This window comes from Macrotis lagotis, chromosome 3 (assembly GCF_037893015.1).
Source record: "Macrotis lagotis isolate mMagLag1 chromosome 3, bilby.v1.9.chrom.fasta, whole genome shotgun sequence".
In the NCBI taxonomy this organism is placed as follows: Eukaryota; Metazoa; Chordata; class Mammalia; order Peramelemorphia; family Peramelidae; genus Macrotis; species Macrotis lagotis.
In genome coordinates, this window is record NC_133660.1 from 72,240,397 (window position 1) to 72,262,956 (window position 22,560).

Below are 22,560 nucleotides of genomic sequence, written 5' to 3' on the forward strand. Positions count from 1 at the left end.
ATAGTGAAAATCCATTTTAACTCAAGAAGCAGCTGAATAATTCTGTAAATTGATTTTTACAGAAAGGAGAACAATTGAGTTTCCATCACAGGAAGTACTCAAACTGTGACTGAATGACCAGCCTGTCAGTGTCAGCAATGTTATTGGGGAATGGGGGGGGGGGGTTGAAGACCATCACTGAGTATCAAGTGGGAAGTTAGAACAGATAGCCTCTAACTAATGCTCTTTCTTGTTCGATGGGAACATTTGATAATTAAAATTAAAAGAACAAACTAACAAAAAACATTGAATCTGTTTTTTGGGGGAGTTGAGAGAGGCCTTCTGGGTGTCTTAGCCAATCCCTCCATTTTAGAGATGAGAAAATCCAACGCAAAATTCTTTGACTCAGATGAATCATAAAATTCAAGTTACTAAAATATAGGTAGAGTTTATGGTGGAAATTAACCCGAAATTATGAGACAGCTTTCCTCAAGCCAGTATTAGACTTGGGTGTTCCATTTCATCTTTGTTGTTAATTGGATACAAAGCACCCACTCAAAGTCCTCTGACTTAGGTCACTCATAAAACTCAGGAACCAGAATATAGCTGAGTTTATGTGAAAATTAAGAAGGAATTACTAGAGTTACAAACAAGCTGGCCTAGACCTCATCTCAGTTGTTAATTGGATAGCAAGGGTGCATTAGATGGAACACATTATTTTACCCTTAGAAAATTCCAGAAGGACTATGGCACAAGATTCTGTTTTTACAATCTGACCCTGTCTTGTCAGTGAACTGACCTGTCTACATTTTGAACATAGGTGGCCCTCAAAGTCCCAGGACCTTCAGAGTCATCAACTTGGTTCAGGGATTGGGTTCCCCAGAGAAACACATAAAAAATAGATCCCTGCTGCTATTTTGCTATTTATCAATGTAGGCCATTGCTGCATGGTCCCACATCACCTCTACCTGGATGGAAGCCCCTTGCTCTAGCATTGCCACTATGTCAAACAACCCACATTCTAAGGTTAGCTTGGGTCACAATGGCTTCTCGTTGATGGCTGGAAAACATTTCTTGAAAGAAAAATACCATACCCCTGAAAATGAAGGCTTTCAGGCAATCTGCAAAACTCCCCTCCTCTTTAATGGGAGTAAAAACTGAAAGGCTACCCGCTGCCATATTTTGCCAAGCATCATTATTACCTGTCATCCTTGCATCTCGTCTTCAGATCAATCGACTGTACTGAAGTCGCATTACTGCTAAATTATTGGAGGAGCATTAGATTTTTTTTTCCCTGACAGTGTCTTCACTTCATTTTTTTTTCTAACTTGTCACCTCTGTGAGTAATCTTAATAATATCATTGTCAGAAACAGATCTTCATCTTATATCAAATGAGATTTAAAAAAGTCAAATCTCCAAAATTATGAAGACCCAGATTTTTTTAAATCTAACCAGAGATAGACTATCCTGTTAATTTGTCAGCCTTCTAGGTGAACAGCCTATACAAGACAGTAAGGATTAATCAAACAAGGGAGAATTTTGGAAAATATATTTTTCTAATTATACAATCTCTTCACAGTGGTCCGGTGTTAATGTAGAGCTGAATTTTGAGAGTCAGTAACAAGAAAAGAGACCCAAGTATATGAATTGTCTTATAATTACCTGAAAAAAAAAAGATTTTCCTTCTGACAGTCATGAGCTTTTAAAAGTATTAATCTGATATTTTTGGCATCTAATTTCTTGCCTTTTAGATAATTTGGGGAAATAATTGAATGGTTTTATATTCTTTTCTTATCAAGTAAGCATCAAGTATTGTTAGTTTTATTTGGCTATTATTACTTAGCCATTTCTAAAGAGTTGGAGCTAAAATGCTTTAGTAATTGGTCATATTTTCACAGATTTAAAGTATCTCATGAATATTGAAAAGATGTTGTGCCTTCTTTGGTACACTTGACCAATGGGTCTCCTGAGGATACAAAAAGCCTACATATTTCTTAAGATCACTAGGAAAGTCACTTTCATCTGGTCAGGTTTATTTACAACATGTAGCACAGTGATACTTGGGGATTCCAACAGAGAATTAAGGTTGCTAGCAAAATAGGAAAAGAAGGCTATTCTCAATTTCTTAGCTTTGGGATAGAGGTGGGGGGGGTTGTAATATTTTATTTGTCAGATTTCACTGGAGTGGCCATAGAGGGTAGATTTCCTGCTGGCCACTCATAAAGAAGGGACCGGAAAGGTTAAGTCAAGATGAGAGATCAGATTTTGAAGTGCAGATCTGGGAGGAGACTAATTCTTCACAGAGATTACTGGGGGGAAATAATATTAAAGTTCAGGGCTTAGGCATTGGGAAACCCCACAGAGGTAAGAGGAGGAGAGTGGTCAGAGAAGCAGGAGAAAGGTCAGGCAAGTATGATGCTTGTTATTGTTGCTGTACCCAACTCTTTGTAACCCCTTTTGGGATTTTCTTGGCAAAGACACTGGAGTGGTTTGCCATTTCCCTCTCTGACTTGTTTTACAGAAGAGGAAACTGAGGGTTAAGTGACTCTCCCAGGGTCTCCCAACTCATAAGTGTCTATTGGATCTCAGGACTTCCTGACTCCAGGTTTGGCATTTTCTCCACTGTGCCACACCTACCTAACAACCCCATTCTTGATGCTAGAAAGAGTGGTCACAAAGGTAGTGGAAATGTCTAGAAGGACAAGAAGAGAAAGTGTTATTGGATTTAGCTTGAAAAGAATTCAAATTTTAGTTGTGTCAACCATGTCCCAGGTACTTTTCTTTTTTAAATCAATATTAGCTCATTTAACCCTCACACCAAGGCTGCAAGGCAGGTGCTGTCATGATCTCTATTTTGGAAATTGAAGGAAATAGAGGTGGGGTGACTTGCCCAGTCTGAGACTGGATTTGAACTCAAGTCTTCCCAAATCCAGGCCCAGCACTCCTTCTATCACTGTGCTATGTTTAGAATTGAATGTAAGGTAAAAAAGATAAAAAGAGTCTGCCTCCAAGAAACTTAGATTCTGGACACAGGAGGTAGAAAGAGATACAGTGTGGAGAGTGATAAAGACAATTTGAAGGGAGAAGCACATTGCCTGCAGGCATCAGGAGAGGCTTCCCAGGATATCTGAACTCAGTGTAAAACCAAAATAAGGAGTTAGACATAGAATTGAGGTGTATATATGCAGAACAATCTAGCCATAGGGGAAGACTTGGGCAAATCCTGCAGGGTGAGAGATAGTATGTGAAATTTGGGCAGTGCTAGGGGTCTGTTTTAGAGTAAGTGAAGGGGTGGAAACCCTTGAAGGACTAAAGGGTGGGTATTTTAGCATAAAGAAGCTACTGAGGATTTGGGGGATCAGGGGAGTGACATATACCAGCCTATGCCTTCGAAAGACAATATTGGCAGCTAAGTTGAGGACTGATTAGAAAGGGGGAGGAGAGACTGGAAACAAAGATCAATTGGGAGGCTTCTATAGTAGAGTCTTTGAGCCATTATTTGGGCCCAGGCCAGGTCAGTGTATAAGGGTAGTTTGGACGTATGTGATACCTGCTGTGGATGGAAGATAAAAGTTGGGGCAGGATGGCAGAAGATTAGACAGATGCAATTCCGGATACAGTTATTAAGTAAGGCAGTGCAGCTAGGTGGTACAGTGCTGGGCCTGGAGTTTGTGAGTTCAAATCCAGGCTCAGTCACTTACTAGCTGTGTGACTGGGCAAGTCACATAACTCTGTGTGCCCCAATTTCCTCATCTGTCAAATGAGCTGGAGAAGAAAATGGCAAACCACTGCATTATCTTTGTTAAGTAAACATCCATAAAGGGGCCATAAAGAGTAGGATATGACTGAAAATGATCACGCAGACAAGTACATGCCAGACACTTTCTAGTTATTGGGTATAAACACCAGAAATGCAGTTACTTGAAGTGATGAACCTTTCAGAGATAAGCAGGGACATCATGGTCAGTGTGTCAGATGGAAAATCAAGTAGGAGAACTGTTGTTTCAGCTGTTCTAAAGAGTTAAAGACTAGATGAGAAAGGGGGATTTGATGGGAGGACTAAATTTGGACTATTGGTTTTGGGTGGTTTTTTAGGTTTTTGCAAGGCAAATGGGGTTAAGTGGCTTGCCCAAGGCCACACAGCTAGGTAATTATTAAGTGTCTGAGGCCAGATCTGAACTCGGGTACTCCTGACTCCAAGGCCGGTGCTCTATCCACTGTGCTACCTAGCCACCCCCCTTTTTTGTTTATTTTTTTAAAATTTAATTTTAAACTTAAACACCAAAAAAAGGGCATTGGCATAGACATATTGTAGAAAAGAAGATTGGACATAAAACAGCAGGTTTCTATTGTGTACATTTGTTGTCATTACTAATCACTATAAGAGTACTATAAGAAGGTTGGAGTCACATCAGCATGTTGTTTGCTAAGAATTCTCCTAAGTTCAAGGCATACAAAGAAAGGCAAAAATACGGCTTCTGCCTCAAGGAGCTCCCCATCAAATGGAGGAGATGACATGCAAACAACAGTGTTTATGAAAGGTTTATGGAGCAAATGGAAGGGAACCCCAGATGGGTGACTGCAGTTACTAGGGAAGACCTTTTTTGTAAATGGTGGGATTTGAGCTGAGTTTTGAAGGAAGCCAGAGAGTAAGTCTGGAGCCAATTCTGGAACCTATTCCTATCATAGGGAGATGGAGTACCATGGAGAGGAGCAACAAGACAGATAATCACAAGCTTGGTTGATAGGCAAGTTGAGGTCACCCTTAAGAGAAATAAAACCATTGGATTTTAGGAGAGAAAGGTTCTGTTTCAGATATGCTGAGTCTGAGATGCTAATGGAGATCCATTGGATTGAATGGGTAATCAGCAATATAGGACCAAGCCTCAAGAAAGAAAGAGGGTTGAATATATATGTCTAACAAGTGAATATTTATTAAATTCTTCCTATGTACTAGTTAATAATGTTTTGTCCTTTGTTCTTTGTTCTTTTCTTTTTTTTAATGTTTTACTTTTTCCAGTTACATGTGGAGATAGTTTTCAGTATTCATTTTCTTTTCTTTCTTTTTTTTTTTAAAGATTTTATTTATTTTGAGTTTTACAATTTTTCCCCCTAATCTTACTTCCTTCTCCCCCTGCCCCCTACAGAAGGCAATTTGTCAGTCTTTACATTGTTTCCATGGTATACATTAATCCAAATTGAATGTGATGAGAGAGAAATCATATCCCCAAGGAAGAAACATAAAGTACAGGAGCTAGCAAGATCAGACAACAAGGTATCAGGTTTTTTTCCTAAAGTGAAGACAATAATCCTTGGTCTTTGTTCAAACTCCGCAGTTCTTTCTCTGGATACAGATGGTATTCTCCATTGCAGACAGCCCAAAATTGTCCCTGGTTGTTGCACTGATGGAATGAGCGAGTCCATCAAGGTTGATCATCACCCTCATGTTACTGTTAGGGTGTACAGTGTTTTTCTGGTTCTGCTTATCTCACTCAGCATCAGTTCATGCAAATCCCTCCAGGCCTCCCTGAATTTCCATCCCTCCTGGTTTCTAATAGAACAATAGTGTTCCATGACATACATATTCCACAGTTTGCTAAGCCATTCCCCAATTGAAGGACATTTACTTGATTTCCAATTCTTTGCCACCACAAACAGGGATGCTATGAATATTTTTGTACAAGTGATGTTTTTACCCTTTTTCATCATCTCTTCAGGGTATAGACCCAGTAGTGTTATTGTTGTATCAAAGGGTATGCACATTTTTGTTGCCCTTTGGGCGTAGTTCCAAATTTCTCTCCAGAAAGGTTGAATGAGTTCACAGCTCCACCAACAGTGTAATAGTGTCCCAGATTTCCCACAACCCTTCCAACAATGATCATTATCCTTTCTGGTCATATTGGCCAGTCTTAGAGGTGTAAGGTGGTACCTCAGAGATGCTCTAATTTGCATTTCTCTAATAATTATTTAGAGCAATTTTTCATGTGACTGGATTGCTTTGATTTCCTCATCTGTAAATTGCCTTTGCATATACTTTGACCATTTGTCAATTGGGAAATGATTTTTTTTTAAATTTGACTCAGTTCTCTGTATATTTTAGAAATGAGTCCTTTGTCAGAAACATTAGTTGTAAAGATTGTTTGCCAGTTTACTACATCTTTTGATCTTGGTGACAGTGGGTTTTGTCTGTACAAAACCTTTTTAATTTAATGTCATCAAAATCATCTAGTTTGTTTTTAGTGATGTTCTCCATCTCTTCCTTAGTCATAAACTGCTCCCCTTTCCACAGATCTGACAGGTAAACTAGTCCTTGATCTTCTAGTTTTCTTATAGTATTGTTTTTTATGCCTATGTCCTGTAACCATTTGGATCTTATCTTGGTAAAGGGCGTGAGGTGTTGGTCTAATCTAAGTTTCTTCCATACTAACTTTCAATTATCCCAGCAGTTTTTATCTAAAAGAGAGTTTTTGTCCCAATAGCTGTTGTCCTTTGTTCTTGAAGAAGACTATAACATCACCAGGGAGATGATGCCATGACAAGCACTTAAATTGGACTTGAGTGGGGGGAGACTGTGCTGAGACCCAGCCTCACTTTCTCCTCCTGAACCATCTGGTCTAGTGGCCAGATATGAATCAGGACGACTAGAGTTGGCCCTGGATGTGAAGCAGTCAGGGTTAAGTGAGTTTCCCAAGGTCATACAGCTAGTAAGTGTCTGAGGCTGGATTCAAACTCCTGTCCTGATTCCCAAGGCCAGTGCTCTATCAGCACTGCCTCACCTAGCTGCCCATCATCATCATCATCATCATCATCATCATCATCATCATCATCATCATCATCATCATTATTATTTCTAGTTACTAGGGATACAAAGGGCAGCCCCTTGCAAATCTTCTCAACTCAGTTTTGTCACTTATCATGTTAGCAAGTTGTTGATAGGTTGTTTCAGTTGTGTCTGACTGTTTTTCTTGGCAGTGATACTGAAGTGGTTTTCCATTTCTTTCTCCAGGCCATTTTACAACTAAGGAAACTAAGGCATTCAGGATTAAGTGACTGTCCCAGAGTCACACAGCTATGAAGTATCTGATGCTGGATTTGAACTCAGGTCTTCCTGATTCTGGGCTCTACATTCTTAACATTGTACCATCCAGCTGCCCCTTTTATCAACATAGATAGCTCCTATAGAGCTCAGTTGTCTGTAGGAATTCCTTTCAGTTCAACTAATATTCACTAACCTCTGCTGATCTCAATAACAAATATGAATTTCCCATTGTATCAATGGTTCTGGAGAGGGAAGATTCACATGCTTTGTTGGTGGTTTTAGCATAACTGATAAGGCACAAAGACCCTGAGTTGAGAGGGGTGCCCTCCTGGACATATCTCCCAGGAAGGTCTGATATTCAGCTCCATCCTGAGTTGAGGACTGCTACCCTGATGGACAAGCCGAAAGCAGCTTTTTTCAGATCCTGCCTTCTGTCAGTGGAATTGTATAAGATCCATCTCCACAACTCCACACACATCTACCTAATCAGTGAAATTTTAATAAACATATATGCTAACCTAATTCTGTTCTTGTTTGACACCACTCTCTAGAGCAGGGGTGTCCAACCCTTTAGCTCTTCTGGGCTATGTTGCCCCCAAAAAACCATTCAAGAGCTGCATACAAAATTCAATACTCATTAATAAATCCAACACCACATAAGAACACAACAACAACAACAATAACAAATTCCAGGCTGGCATGAATGGGTCCCAAGGACTGCCAGTTGAACAACCTACTTTAGAGGTTTGTCCTTTTTAGGACCAACTGTGGAGGGAAACATATTTAATTTTATTTTTTACCAAACTGCCAAACTCTTGGATTTCATCACCTCTTACACTGTTTAAACCACCAGGAGTTGAAAAATGAAAAATAACATAGAATCCTGCCTTCAGAGAACTTCTATTCTGTTAAGATCTGTTCACAATGGAAAAAAATAATGGAAGTCACTCCGGAGTTTGGACTTGATCCCAATTAGAAAGATGGAATTGTGAAGCAGAAACCTTATTTTTGATTGGGGGGATATACCTAATATCTAAAAAAAATCCCTAATGTTTTATTAATGCTTTTTGTTTTCAAAGTTACACAAGACCACCCTTTGTAGTCTTCTCCTTGTAACAAAGAAAAACAATTAAGCATACCCAACTTCAGAGGGGCTGCACCTGGACCCATAGAACTCCTTTCCTGCTCCCCCACTCTACCATGGAAAAAGGCATTTTTCTCTTTTCGGAGATCCTTAGACTCCAAGAGAGATTACAGAGGAAATGATCAGGAATGAAGTGATTTAGACAACTGGGAGGCTTCCCATCCCACCAAGGCAGTTTCACGTATTTCTGAAGATCATGCGGATTTCAAGGTTTTCACATTGCCCAGCCAACCATGTTTTCAATAGGGAGGATTTTACATTTTAACTTCAGTTATTTTGTGACTAAGTGAAAGGAAGCCTGTTTATAATTCTCTGTGTTATTGCCAATAAACCACCCTTTCTTTGCAGAATTGTAAAATGCTGCTTGAGTGGGAAGGATTTGTTTCATATGGCAATTTCCATTAATGAGTCAGGACATAGAAATGTTAAATTTTGCCCCAAACTGCCTTGTGTGAATTAAGGGAAGACTGTTGGTAGACAGTGTGATGATTTCTTCTGGTGATTCAGAACTGGAGAATATAATTGTGTCCATAACCTGTTTAATGTTCTGCATAGAAACACTGTAACCCAGAATGTATTTTGTTCATTTTGACATGTGGATTTAGGAGGGAGCCAAACTTTGACTAACAATAACTGGGCCTCACATTTCTTCCCTTACTCATTCAATAAATATTTAACACCCTTTGTGTTGATAGCATTGCATTGGGTTCTGAGGGAGTTCCAAAGAGCAGAGCAGAGGGGGGCATAAAAGAGACAATTATATTTAATTGTTTCTAACTACAAGCAATATATGTAATCCCTGCACAAAACTTCTTGGTCTTGTGGGACAAGGTGATGATTGTGCTGTGGACATTTCTCAGGAGGAGGCCTTGATAGGATTGAGCTTCCCATTTCTATTGGAAACAAAACCTTTACTGCTTTTGTCAGACATTTTTGGGCAGTTATGGTGGTATAAGATTTTATTCAATCTATCCATCAGTAAACCTTTATTGGGCAGGCAGGCAGTCGATATGCATTTATGAAACTGAGTTCTGGGGGATAGAAAGAAAGGCAGAAACCTAGACTTCTGCCCTCAAGGAGCTTCCAGTGTAGTGGGGGAGATAATGCACAAATAATTATGTATGTACAAGATATGCTAAGTGTAAATGGAGGATAATCTCAGAAAAGGAGCTAGCAGTGGAAGGATGGGCAAGGTGCTCCTGTAGAAGGTAGAGAATGAGGAGGCTGAATTTTGAATGAAGTCCAGAAAGACAGGAGATGAGGAGTGTGAGCATTCCAGGTATTAGGGGGACAGACATTAAAAAACCTCAAAGTTGGGACAAATATACATATATAGATATATTATATGTACACACACACACATAACATTTGGGAGGGAAAAATGTTGTTTGCTTTTGTTCTTGAAGAGGACCATGGCCTCAGGGAAGTGGTGCTGTGTAGGCCAATGAACTGGATATAAGTGAGGCAGGGCTGTGCGGTCACCAGCCTTACTTTCTCCTCTGAAGCTATTTGGGTCCAGTGGCAAGACATAGATCAGGAGGACTGGAGATGGCTTTGGATGCAGTGAGAAACCTTGGCTATTTTAAGCTAAGGTCTTTCCTCAGTCTCATCCATTCAGTGAGTGATTAAGGTAAAGTAAGAAATGAGGCAAAGAATGGTCCCCTTTATCTAGTCAAGAAAAAGAAAAAAAAATAGAATCTGGAAGAATTCTGCAGCTTTTTACATTCATTCTGAACCAATCAGGGCCTAAATGATGACCAAGTGGGACTTGTCCTGGGACTCATTTTTAGCCAATCTGAGAAGCTAAGTGATTTGGGTAAAGTGTGGTCCTTTAGAATGAAATCTAGGGTAAACCCCAAGATATCTTTCAAGGGTTCAGTGAACAAAATTTACATTTCCTTTAAGGGGCAGAAGGAGATTTTAGAAGGTTTTATATAGAGGAAGTTAGCTCTTGAAGAGTTTTGAAGGAAGGGAAAGAAGAGGATTCTGAGTTACACGTCAGTCCTACTCAGACCAGCACCCTCTTCCATTTTGGTATAGTTAATAAAAAAGGTGGTTAACTTAGTCCGAGCATGAAATAGCTATTTGAGTGGATGGCCCTCCTTGTTTGATGTGAAAATGAATATAGGCAGAGTGAGGTGACTCCAGTGCCAGTAACCAAGGGACTCCCATGAGGATATGGACCTTTTTTATGTCCTTAAGTGACCAGAAAGCCACGTTGATATGGCCACCAAAAAGCTTCATCCTAGGAAATACAACTTCAGACTTGGCCCAAGGGATCATTCAAGTTGTTTTATTTCTTTTCAGGGAAAGAGACATACTCTTCTTCATGCAACAAATATTTATTTAATGTTTTCTATGTGTTATAAGCCCATGCCAGGTAATGTGAGGAATACAGAAAGTAGTAGAAGTAGATGCCTTACTTTTATTTGAAGAGACAAGATATAAATGCATAAAATATTAAGGAATATTTGCTGTGCATATACCCCAAGGAGATCAGAAATAGAGAGAAGGGTTCCATTGAGATAAAAATACTTATGGTAGCACTTCTTTTAGGGCAAAAAAAAAACAAACCCCAAACCCTGTAAACCTATCACATGTCCATCATCTGGGTAACAGCTGAAGAACTGTAGAACTTTAATGCAGTGGAATATTATTGCATCTTAAAATAAATATAAAGGAAAAAGAAAACAATGAGAAGACAGCATGAACTGATATGGAATGAGTAAACAGAACTTAGGAAACAGTATACACATTGACTACAACAATGTAAATGTCAACAAATTAAAAATTTGAAACAAAAATCTGTATAATTATAATGACCAAGCTTGACTCCAAAGAAGACTTATAAGTATGTATCTTCTTCCTTACTTTGTATAAGTGGGGGATGTGGGTGTGGAACACTTTATTTTGTTTTGCAGAAGTGTTTTTTGCTTTTAAATTTTTTTTTTTTAAATAAGGGAAGGCTTGGGAAGGATATATTAGCGAATTAAGGAAATGTAATGAAATAAATCAGTAATTATTTAGGGTAAATTTTTTTAACTCAAATATTTTTAAAACTTTAATTCTTAAAAAAATTAAAATTAAGAAGTTTAGCAGAGGAATAAATACTTAAGTACCAAAGGAATTATCTTCAGAAAAGGGAGAAGAAGACTTGATGGAAGAAAAGTTGATTTGAGCTAGACCTTGAAAATGGATTGGATCTGGTCAAATGATGTTTCAGGCACATTGGCAGAAATGTCAAGTAGTCAATAAAGGAATATTTATTTAATATCAAGTTCTCTACTAAGTACAAGGGATACAAAGAAAGGCAAAATACAATTCCTAAATTCAAGGAACTCCCAATCTAATGGAGGAGGCAAAACAATTAATGAAATTAATTTTATTTTTGGAACCTTCAAGGAATCTTCAGTTGTTAAAGATCTTAGATTTTCATTGTCATTGAATTTATCCCTTATACAAGCCCTTAAAGAGATACTCTTTGGAAAGGGAAACAAAAACCAAATAAAAATATAAACTGAAAAAATCATACCAACTGTACTGTAACCCACACATAAATGTTATGTAAGTTCATTTGAGATAAAGTGTAGTCTTTATGTAGACTGATGCAGTCTCTCTTTATTTTTCTTATTTTTCTTCTCCTTGTATTTTCTTGTACCCCCATTTCTTCTTTTTCTTTTGAGGGAAAAAATGTATATTTACTCAGCTGAACTGTTTGTTGTTTGTTATTTTGGTTCTTAGACATCTTTTGAGTCTTTCTGGGATGACTCACTTGAGAGATGAACCCAGTTCTGCAAGAGAGAAAGAAATGCTTAGCATTACTTCCCGATTCTTTTGTAAAAAACAAGAAAAGAAAAAAAAACTGCCTCATACTTGATGATGTTCTTACATGTGCATATAAATGCACAAATGAGCCATTTTCCATAGATATTTGGGTTCTCCAGGGTATTGTGAAGTCATGTAGTTATTACTTAGGGTAGGGTAGGTAAAGGTTTTTGACCTATCTAGGTACTTAAAAGGCAATATCATGTGCCTGATGATTTTGTTTCTAATTACCAAACTGGTCTGACCCCTTGACCTTCATTTGGTGATCTTGAGGTGCCTCTCTCTATTTGAAGATTTTTAAAAATTATAATTTTGGGGGCATTTAGGTAGCACAATAACTAGAACACTGCCTCTGGAGTCAGGAGGACCTGAGTTCAAATGTGAACTCAAGACACTTGATACTAACTGTATGACCTTGGGCAAGTTACTTAACCTCATTGCCTTACCCAAAAACCCCCTCTAAATTATAATCTTTATCATTCAAGTGATTGAACTTGTATAGGATTATTAAATTACTTTGGTTAATTTAAATTAAAAGATTAAATTAAATGAAAAGAGCTTCCTCAATGGCAATATTGTCTTCATGACCTGGAATGTTATTTTTCCCCTCTCTCTCCTCTTGCAGTGTGCCATGCTGAACTGAATGCCATTATGAACAAAAACTCAGCGGATGTGAAAGGTTGTACCATGTATGTTGCTTTATTCCCGTGTAATGAATGTGCTAAACTCATCATCCAGGCAGGTAAGGGCTGGTGCCAAGTTGATTTGTCACATTTGCATTGCTGTCTGCTCCTGAGTACCTCATCACAGATGTATTTGATTTTAAATTGCTGTTGTTTAGATCTAAATTAATTGCACTATCAACTTTGCAGGAGATTTCCCGTGTTTTGTGTTTGAATGGTGCCAGGTATTCTAAGACTAATTGTATCCTCTGTGATTCTTAGCATGTTTTTAATTTAGGTTTGCAACTTCTTAAACCCACGAGCTGCCAAAGAACAACATCGGCATTGAATATAATTACTGTCAATTTACTGTACTCTGACATATTATGCATAGATTAGGGGGGAAAATGAACTTCTGTCTGAAACAAGGTCAGTTGGGAGCCTCTCTATGAAATTTTAATTTGTATGTAATATAGGGTAGATGTTTGAAGATTTTTAAAGTATCTTTGTTCTGAAATGTCATAAAACTTATATGATACTCCTTTAATTTTTCCTTTTATTACAATTGCTACAAATCTGTGTTCTTGCAGCAAGGGTGCCATGAGGAACGCCTCTTCTCCTTCAGACTATGAGATCCAAGGATTGAGCTAACTACCACATACTTTATCTCCATAAAACTCTCGGCTTGACTCCTAAACACTTATCATGTTGGCCAGATGTGTGGCTTAAAGGGCCTGTTTATCATGTGCCTCCATGCAGTTCTGAACAGATCAAGTGTGGGGATATTGAAATCAAAAGCCTCATGTGGAAAGACTCTTATAAAAATACCTTTTTGGCCTCCTTTTGTGCTCTCATTGGATTTTATTTTCACCAGACTATATTATCCAGGGGGAACCATGGAAAAAGAAGCAAAGAATAAAAAAAAAAATACTCTTGTTTATATGTTTGGTGGGGAGGGCAGGAAAAATGGGGAGCATGTTAGCACAGTTGGGATAACATTCTGGCTCAAGATTGTCAGAAGGGGATAAAAACAAGTACATTCTGTCTTTGCTTCCAAGGAACTAGTTTGCAATAAATATATTCATATCTCAAACTATGAAATATCAGAATTGGGGAAATATTTTGGTATTTATTTCTAAATCAGTGACTCAAACTTTTTTTTGGATCATGCATGGACTGCTCTGGTGACTTACAGACTCCTCAGAGTGATATTTTTAAAAGCATAAGATAAAATGCATAGGATGACAAAGAAAACTAGTCATATTAAAATTCAGTTATTAAAATAGTTTTAAATTGAAGTTCATGGACTCCATCTCTAAATTTTTCTCTCCACTCCTTTCCCTAAAGCAACATCTTGAGTTATAGTCTATGAATATAGAATTCATAGATTTAGACCTGGAATGTACCTCAGAAACCATTGAATCCAGTCCTTTCATTTTACAAACGAGGAAACAGAGATAGACATTAAGTGATTTGCTCTCTACAGTTGTGCCAGTTCAGTTCAAATTCTGGCTAGATGTCTTATAACTTGTTGGGCAAGTTACTTTATTAACTTATTATAACCTTGGTACCCAACCATTGGGATTGGTTGGGATTTCCTAGGAAGACTATGCCATCTTACTGCTTCAGGTTAGCAATGGTCCCTCCCTAATATAGAATGTGCCTATTTAGGTCATACCTGTTTTCTCACCCATATAATGAGGGAGTTGAACCAAAGTCAACTTCTGAAGCCTCTTCCAGCTCTAAATCTTCAATCCCCTACCTAAACTTCAGTCATCATGTTTCAATAAATTTCCATTTCACTTTAGGGACTAGGAGTGGAAAAATTATATACACTAACTATCCTTTTCTATGTTAGATAATAGAAGATAGGGATTTTTGCTAGCGAGAATTGAAATTGTCTTTAAGCTTACCTAACAAATTGCAATTAATCAGACATTACAAGGATTCCATTTGTTTCTATAAGTCTTCTGTATAATCTGTATCTGCATTTCCTAATGGACTTTTCCACATTATCTCTTCAGGTATAAAAGAAGTTATTTTTATGTCTGATAAATACCATGATAGTGATGAAACTACAGCTGCAAGACTCATGTTTGACTTGGCTGGGATTAAATTCAGGTAAAAAAGGACAAACTTTTGGTGGATGTTAGGCTTTTATTTTGTTTGTTTGAGTTTTGAAAAGTCTGTTCCTAATGAAGTTTGTTTGACTTAAACCAACATTGGAGTATGCTTGCTACTTCCCCCCTGGGTTACCTCACTTCTTTGCTTTGTTGGGGCTTTTGAAATGATGGAAACAGTGAATGTAATAAGAATTTGAACAATTATCATAGAAAGGATAGTTTTTAGAAGCAATGATAGGAGCATCTGAAGGCAATCTGTTTAACAGACTTCAATTCCAGTAACTTTCTAAGGCTTCAACTAATTATTCTAGGAGGGGGGTAATTTAAAAAGTCACAGTTTTACAATATAAACATAAGACCTTCTTAAATTTTGCAATATAACAAATGTGGCATAGAAAATTTAGAATGAAAGTAGCTCTCTAGCTTGAGACACCCAGGAATTCCTATAGCAGTATTTTTAGATTGAGGTTTGGGGCAGCTAAGTGGTGTAGTAGATAGAGCACCAGCCCTAGAGTCAGTAGTACCTGAGTTCAAATGCAACCTCAGACACTTAATAATTACCTAGCTGTGTGGCCTTGGGCAAGTCACTTAACCCCATTGCCTTGCAAAAAAAAATTAACCTAAGAAAAAAAATAAATTGAGGTTTGAAGGCATTCAGTTATTTCTTGCTTTCAAAAACATTTTGGATTTTGTTCATTGTCTTGGCTGGGCAAAAGAAGAATATAAGATGTTTTACTTGCAAGCTGACCTGGATTGCTGGGGAAAAGTTAGTTGAGCCTTTTAGAGATGGCAAAGCTTAAGGAAGTAGGTCTGGAGTCCTGGACAGTTTTTAATGGTCAGCAACATGATCAACAATAGACTTAAGATAGTGACCTAAGGTCTTTGCCCATTACATTAATGGTTAGGATTATGAATTGCGTTTAATAAGTCTCCCAAAGTAAACAAAATGCAATGCCTTAAGAGACTTTTAACTCCATATTATTTACATAATCCTTTGTTTACTGGTTGATCAAAAATATATTGTCTTTTTTAAATGTTGGGGGAATCCTGATAATTTTTTTGGTTTTGTTTTGTTTTTTAAAGTGTTTGGGGGGTGGCTAGGTGTCAGTGGATAAAGCACTGGTCCTGGAGTCAGGAGTACCTGGGTTCAAATCCGATCTCAGACACTTAATAATTACCTAGCTGTGTGGCCTTGGGCAAGCCACTTAACCCCATTTGCCTTGCAAAAACCTAAAAAAATAAAAATAAAGTGTTTGGGACTCATTTTGATTATATACTTGTGTATAATTTTTAAATAACTTTCTGTTAAAGTTCATTGATTTATTTGCTCCTATGCAAAAGGTGAAATGAAACTCGAGCCACCAGAAATACACTTTTTAAATTTACTGCAAAAATTTGTTAGAAAATGAGGAGATAAATTTTGTGGAAAAGTCAGTAATCTGATGTCATTGTCCTGCAGCTCACTTGTTAGAAATCCTTTGACTCCCTGATAATTCATGAACTCCAAAAAAAGCTAAAGAACACACAACCTAAGCAACCCTGTGTGTCTTTTTGTCTTTGTCTTTTTTGTTCATGTTTCTCTCAGTGTGGTGCACTCTAATTGGCTCCGTTAAAATTTCAAGCACAAACATAGGGCATTTTTTCCCTTACAGAAAATGTTAGTTAAGCCAAAAGTAAACAAATTATTTTAAACTACTCCTGGGATAACATCTTTATATTTTTCTTTTTTTTATTTTTTAGGAAATTCACACCCAAGTACAGCAAAATTGTCATTGACTTTGATTCAATTAACAGCAAACCAAGTCAGAAGCCTTAGTGAGTTACATCTCATTAAAACTCTAGAAGATTGGGCTTATCCTTTTCTAAGAAGCTGCTAATGCCTTTCATCTTGAAGTTACCCATAACTTTTTAATAGCCGTACAGCAAAAGTAGACATCTAAAGAATATAAAACCTCAAATCTTCCTTGCTGTCTCTCTGGTCACATGGAATCTACATCTATTTAAACTATTGATTTATGATTTGAAATGAAGAACCATCTAATAGAATGGGCAAGACTGGGATTAGGATGTTTCTTTTCTTCCTTTCCTAGCAGAAATACAGGGCAGTGAAAGAGCCAGATTTGGAGTCAGAGGACTTGGATTCCAATTGTGACTGCCATTTATCAGCTATTGTGAATTGGGCAAATGATTTAATTGACCTCTATTTTCTCGTTTTTAGAAATACTAGTTTGACATCCATGATCTGTGGCTCTATGATTAGAACATTTTACTGTTACCTCGCTACTTAATCATTGGTCTGGTTGGTATTACCTAAATAGACTGTACACCATCTAATTGCTTTGGTTTAGCAGTAGTCCTTCACTAATATACAGTGTGCTAGAAGAACAGATAAATAATTGTTGTTGTCTTCTTAGCGGGTATGAGTAGGCACACTGAGTTGAACATCTGGTCCCAATGAAGTAGAACATGAAAATGCCCTTGTTAAAAATGGAGATTCAAATTACAGTAGCTTTAAAATGGTGCTGGAAGATGATTACAAAAAAAAGATGATGATCACATACTTAGGACTGCTGACTTGTCCTGTCCAATTCTGACAGAGGGGTATCACGCCATATCAGTAAATATTGATTGAGTGCCTACTTGAATGATCCAGACAGGTAGATTATTTACCTTAGTCACAAGGTCTGAGCAGAAACAGCTGCTTTTTTGTGAATCATTTTTTGTCTTGTCAGACACTACATTTAATTCAGCTTATTCTTTAGAGTTCCATAATATTGTCAATTGTATGGAATAAGTTGTTCCTGACCCTCAAAACATTGTTAATTGTTTGTAGGTTTAAGGTGAAGGACTCACAAGATTTTATGTTTAAAGGGACTTCAGATGTTATTTAGTCCCACCTTTCATTTTACAGTTGTGGTAACAAGAAGGGAAATAAATGAATCACCAAGATTCATCCAGGGAATAAGTATCAAAGTTGGCATCCTGACCCATAACTTCAAATCCATTCTCTTTCTCCTTCCCCTTCTTGTCTGCTGAAAATTATGTCTCCACACCAAACCTGGGTTCTGTGTGTCCTCTTGCAGACCTTTGTTCAGCACCTGGACTACTCTAACATGAGATTGAATATAAGATAAAAGCATTGAGCCCACTTGGAGGCAGCCTGTTCTAGCTAGAGTGGTGACTTGGGCGTATTTAATCAAACTGGCTCATTGCCTTTGTCTTCAAAAATATTGCTTAACCAAACAGCCTCACTAATCAGCACGAGGCTTGGGAATGCATGTCAGTGCACCTTGTCTTTTATCTAATTTAATTTTTTATTAGCTATGTTTAGTACCTTTGTTTAGAAATGACTCTTCTCTTGGAGAGCATTACTTGCTCTCTTTTTAAAAAAATAAAACATTATATTTTGCTGAACTTTTATCTTGTCTCAAAGGTTTTTGTACTCAATATTTTCAGTCATTATGCAATTTGGCGTTTTACCAGTATTATTAAAATCTTATTAAAATCTACTAACTGAAGTATGCTCATCATTATAGTATCACATTGTATGCTTAATTCTACAGTCCCTGCCATGCTTGTTAGTGGTGCCTGGAGCACAAGACAGACACTGTAATGCCTGTTATTCTGGCTTCTAAGATACCGTTTATTCAAGCTACTAACATTGTAGATTTTCCTCAGGGAAAATCTGGAGGTGATACCTTTTTCCTGGGTTAGATTTTAAAAAGTCTTTTTAAAGGTATTTGCATATCTTTGAAGTGGGGTCCAGAGCCCTGCCCTTGGAAGGGAAAGTTGATCTTTGCCTTATCTATCAATCTGAATTCACCTTTGGGAATGGAACTCAAAAGAAGACAAACAAACAAAATACAACCTAGCAACCAGAGCAGCGAAACAGAAAAGGACTCCAATTCAATTACAGTGACTCTTACCATGTATTAAGTTGTAGACCACGCTGGTACCATGTTTTGAAAAGACCCACAAAATAAAAAAATGAAGGTTAGCATATGAAAAGTTAAGCAGGGAAGACTGACTCCATTGCCTTCACTGTGGCTTTTTCCAGTGGGTACCAATATGTGGTATAGGGATCACCAGGATTAGCAGAAGTCAAGTCAGCTTGGAATTCTCCAGTTGGAGGAAGAAAATGGTCCCAATTCTAGCTAAGCCAGAACATAGCCGTTGAAGATGCATCTCTTTCCTTGGGGTCTGCTCCATCCTAATCAAGTCAAATCAAAAAGCATTTGTTATGGGGTCTGCTCCATCCTAATCAAGTCAAATCAAAAAGCATTTGTTATGGATCAATTATGTAGCTGTGTTAAATATTTGGGATACAAAGAAAGGCAAGAAACTGCCTCTCACATTAGCTTACAGTTTAATAGAGGAAGCTACATGCAAAAAGCTACCTAGGGGGCAGCTAGGTGGTGCAGTGGATAGAGCACTGGCCCTGGAGCCAGGAGAACCTGAGTTCAAATGTGGCCTCAGACACTTAATAATTGCCTAGTTGTGTGACCTTGAGCAAGACATTTAACCCCATTGCCTTAAATAAATAAAATTTAAAAAGAAAATGACTACCTATAAGATCTACATGGGATTCATTGGAGTTGATCTCATTGGGAAGGACCTAGCATTAAAGAGCACTAGGAGAGCACTAGGTAAGACTTAAGGAAGTCAGGAGGCAGAAGTGAAGACGGACTGTGGTCAATGAAAATGTAAAGTCAGAAGGTGAAATGTCTTGGAACAGCAAGGAGGTCAGAGTATACTGAAAGGTAAGATTGTACTAAGGTATAAGATGATTAGTGCTTGGATTTGCTCCTCAGGGCAATAAGGAAGGGATAATTGATGACCTCTCTCCTTAGTCTGTTGATCATACATTGTTCTCCTATGGGCCTGGATCAAAAGGAAAAAGATGGAGAAAGATGAACAGGAGCTTCCTGCTTCCTTTTTTCCTGTGAAACATCCTTGACAATGCTCTCCAGCCATTCAAAGAGTGAAGAGTTCAACTAAGAACAAAATAATACAAAGATAGCAGCATGGTAAAATTGAATGACTAAAAGACCTGCTTGAGCACTGCTCACAATATGGTAATCAGTGATGACTAGAAGACAATGATGAAGAATCCTATCCACCTCCTGACAAAGGAGGCAATGGACTTAATGTGCAGAATGAGACCCAATTTTTTAAGACATGACCAATAGGAAAATTTGTTTGACTTGATTACATATATTTGTTACAAGAATTATGATTTTCTTCTTTTTGATGGGGTGAGTTGGAGTTTAAAGGGAGAAGAAATCAATGCTTATTAATTAGAAAGGCTCCTTTTTCCTCTGGATCTTTTGTGGGCTTAAATTCTTCAATGATTAAAGACTGGGGGGGGGGTCTAAGGAATCTTAGTCCTAGGGAACTCTTCATCCAATCTTCTTTGAAGGTGTGTGTGTGTGTGTTGTCTTTTCTGGGGTGTTTTATTGGAACTAGGGATTTAACCCTACCTTTTGCCTTGGTTTAGATGTGGAAATACAAAATGATTTTAAATTATTTAAAATGACCCCTGGGTTTTCATATCCAGTCAAGTAAAGTCAAGAAGAACTTGTCTCAGTATATTCCTGAGGCAATGATATGTGGATAGAGCTAGGGAAACTGAGGAAGATTTGGATCTTTGGTCCAACTTCAGTTTGCTATCTAAATCTAACTGGGCCTTGGTTTCCTCATCTGTAAATCAATGGGGTTGGACACTGACTTCTGAAGCCTCTTCTGGCTCTAAATCTATGCTCTTTTGATCTCTTAAGTGCCTATTTGAAAAGCAATGAAGCACCCACCCTTACTGGAAGTAGGAATAGGATACTTTTTTTCTATTCCTATAACTCACTGAATTGAGAAGCTTGCCTGCCTATGATGAAATGGAGTGAAGACCAGTTATGAAATAGAATTGCTTAGGTGTGGGAATTGAGAGAACCAATTAGTAGCCTAACTCATGAACACTGACTCCATTTTGTGATCCCATGTGTATTATCTTCCATCTTGTTTTCTCTAAATCATCCATGCAAATCAACTAGATGGTATAAGCCGTCTCTTATTTCATAAATACAGGTGGATGCAATTAATCAGCATCTCTCCATTCTGGGAAAGGAAAAACCATATCCTCTTCTCAATCTAAACTCATTGCCCCCCCCCCCCCACTCCCCCAACTTGGAATGCCTTTAATCTTTCTTCCAATTAAAAGTCAGGTGATTTAATTTTATATCTTGGCTTGTATCCTTTTAATTGCTTTCTTTTAATTAATTGGTTTTATTTGGTTATTTTTAATACATAAAAATCTGTTTTGCTCTGTATTCAGGGTCTTTGGACTGACTGGGGAGTTTGTTGACCTGTTTATTATTCTAGTTTTGCTAATTAATAGTATTGTTCAAATTATTTCCTCAGTTATCAATTATCTACCACACCTGGAATTTGTCTTTTTGTTGAAGAAAGGGAAAAATTGGCACCTAACACCTCCACTGTCGTCTACAACACAAGACACTATTTGGAAATAGTGTTCTCAGTAGGAAAAGGTTCTTAGCAACTCAAAATGACCATGGTTAGGGACAATCCTGATACTCTGACCCTGTTAAGTTTCCATGTTAGGTAGAAATAAGGAATTCATAATAGTTAGCAAAGGAGGTTTGCTTAGCTAACCTAGCTAGAATATGAATCAAAGATATATTGATATTCCGGTGCCTCCCCCTACTTCCAGGCTCCAAGATATATGGAACTATATTTGCAACTTTTAGTCTGGGAGCTCTGAAAGGTTATGACTTGCCTGAAGTCATATAGTAGGGTACCTCAGAAGTGAAACTAGAACCACTCTGTGATCTCTTTTCATTTGCTTATACATAATAATTAATTGATAATATTCTGCACTCTATGTGTCTCTTCATTGACCTTTGGGTTGACTTAGAATTTTAACTCTTTAAAGATTTTGATATTTCATGATTTACAGCCATTCAGCATTATTGGAAGAATACTGGTGTTAAAAAGATAGATTTGGAGATAATTTGCTTGTCTGTTTTATGCAACTTTCTAAACTAATCCATCTCACTATTGAAATCTGGATCCAGTTCATTGGCTACCCACTCTATCTTAGAAATATCAGTATTTATTAATACAGGGACACATAGAGTATATGCATATTGGTAATTATATTTACAGATGTAATTAACAGGTTGCTTATAAGCCTATATATATCTAATCTATTTAGATCTAGATATACTGAAATATATAGCTCAGTTATTACAGAGACATAGATTATATACATATAGATATCTATGTCTACAGATGCAGTTAACAGGTTTTATGAGCCTCTATATCTTATCTAATCTTTAGCTCTAGATATATTATAAATCATATAGATTAGATCATCTATAAATAGATTAAGAGTACTATATGTTCTAAGTCCAAAATATATAGGTTATATCTACATCTAGATTTTGATATGTATCAATATATTCCTATCAGTAAATACAAATACATAGATTATAAGCATCTATGAGTGTATATTGCTATCTCTATATTGATGGACCAGCTCAGTGGGCTTTTAATCCAATTGTTTATTATAATCAGGTATTCTTCAAGTCTTTCTTTTGTGTGTTATAAAGTTGAACACTTTTGAATAATTATGGATTTCATTTGGAAGTTCTAGAATGATCCAGAGCTTGATGTCATCAATTCAAGATCATCCACAAACTGCAGCATCTAATGGGAGGACCTTATCAGGTTCAGGGACTCTTCTATTTGGACTTTTCCCTGATGATGGCAGACAC

General features: G+C 37.4%; 1 protein-coding gene across 1 annotated transcript in view; it reads left to right on the forward strand.

The window, feature by feature from the left end:
- The window catches only part of DCTD (dCMP deaminase), a 53,887-nt gene extending 32,963 nt beyond the window's left edge, over window positions 1-20,924 (forward strand). Inside the window, exons 4-6 of the mRNA XM_074228917.1 lie at window positions 12,614-12,730; window positions 14,675-14,771; window positions 16,514-20,924. Of these exons, the coding sequence (XP_074085018.1) occupies window positions 12,614-12,730; window positions 14,675-14,771; window positions 16,514-16,589 (290 nt within the window). The 3' untranslated portion in view covers window positions 16,590-20,924. The remainder of the gene's footprint in view (window positions 1-12,613; window positions 12,731-14,674; window positions 14,772-16,513) is intronic.
- The last annotated feature ends 1,636 nt before the right edge of the window (window positions 20,925-22,560 follow it).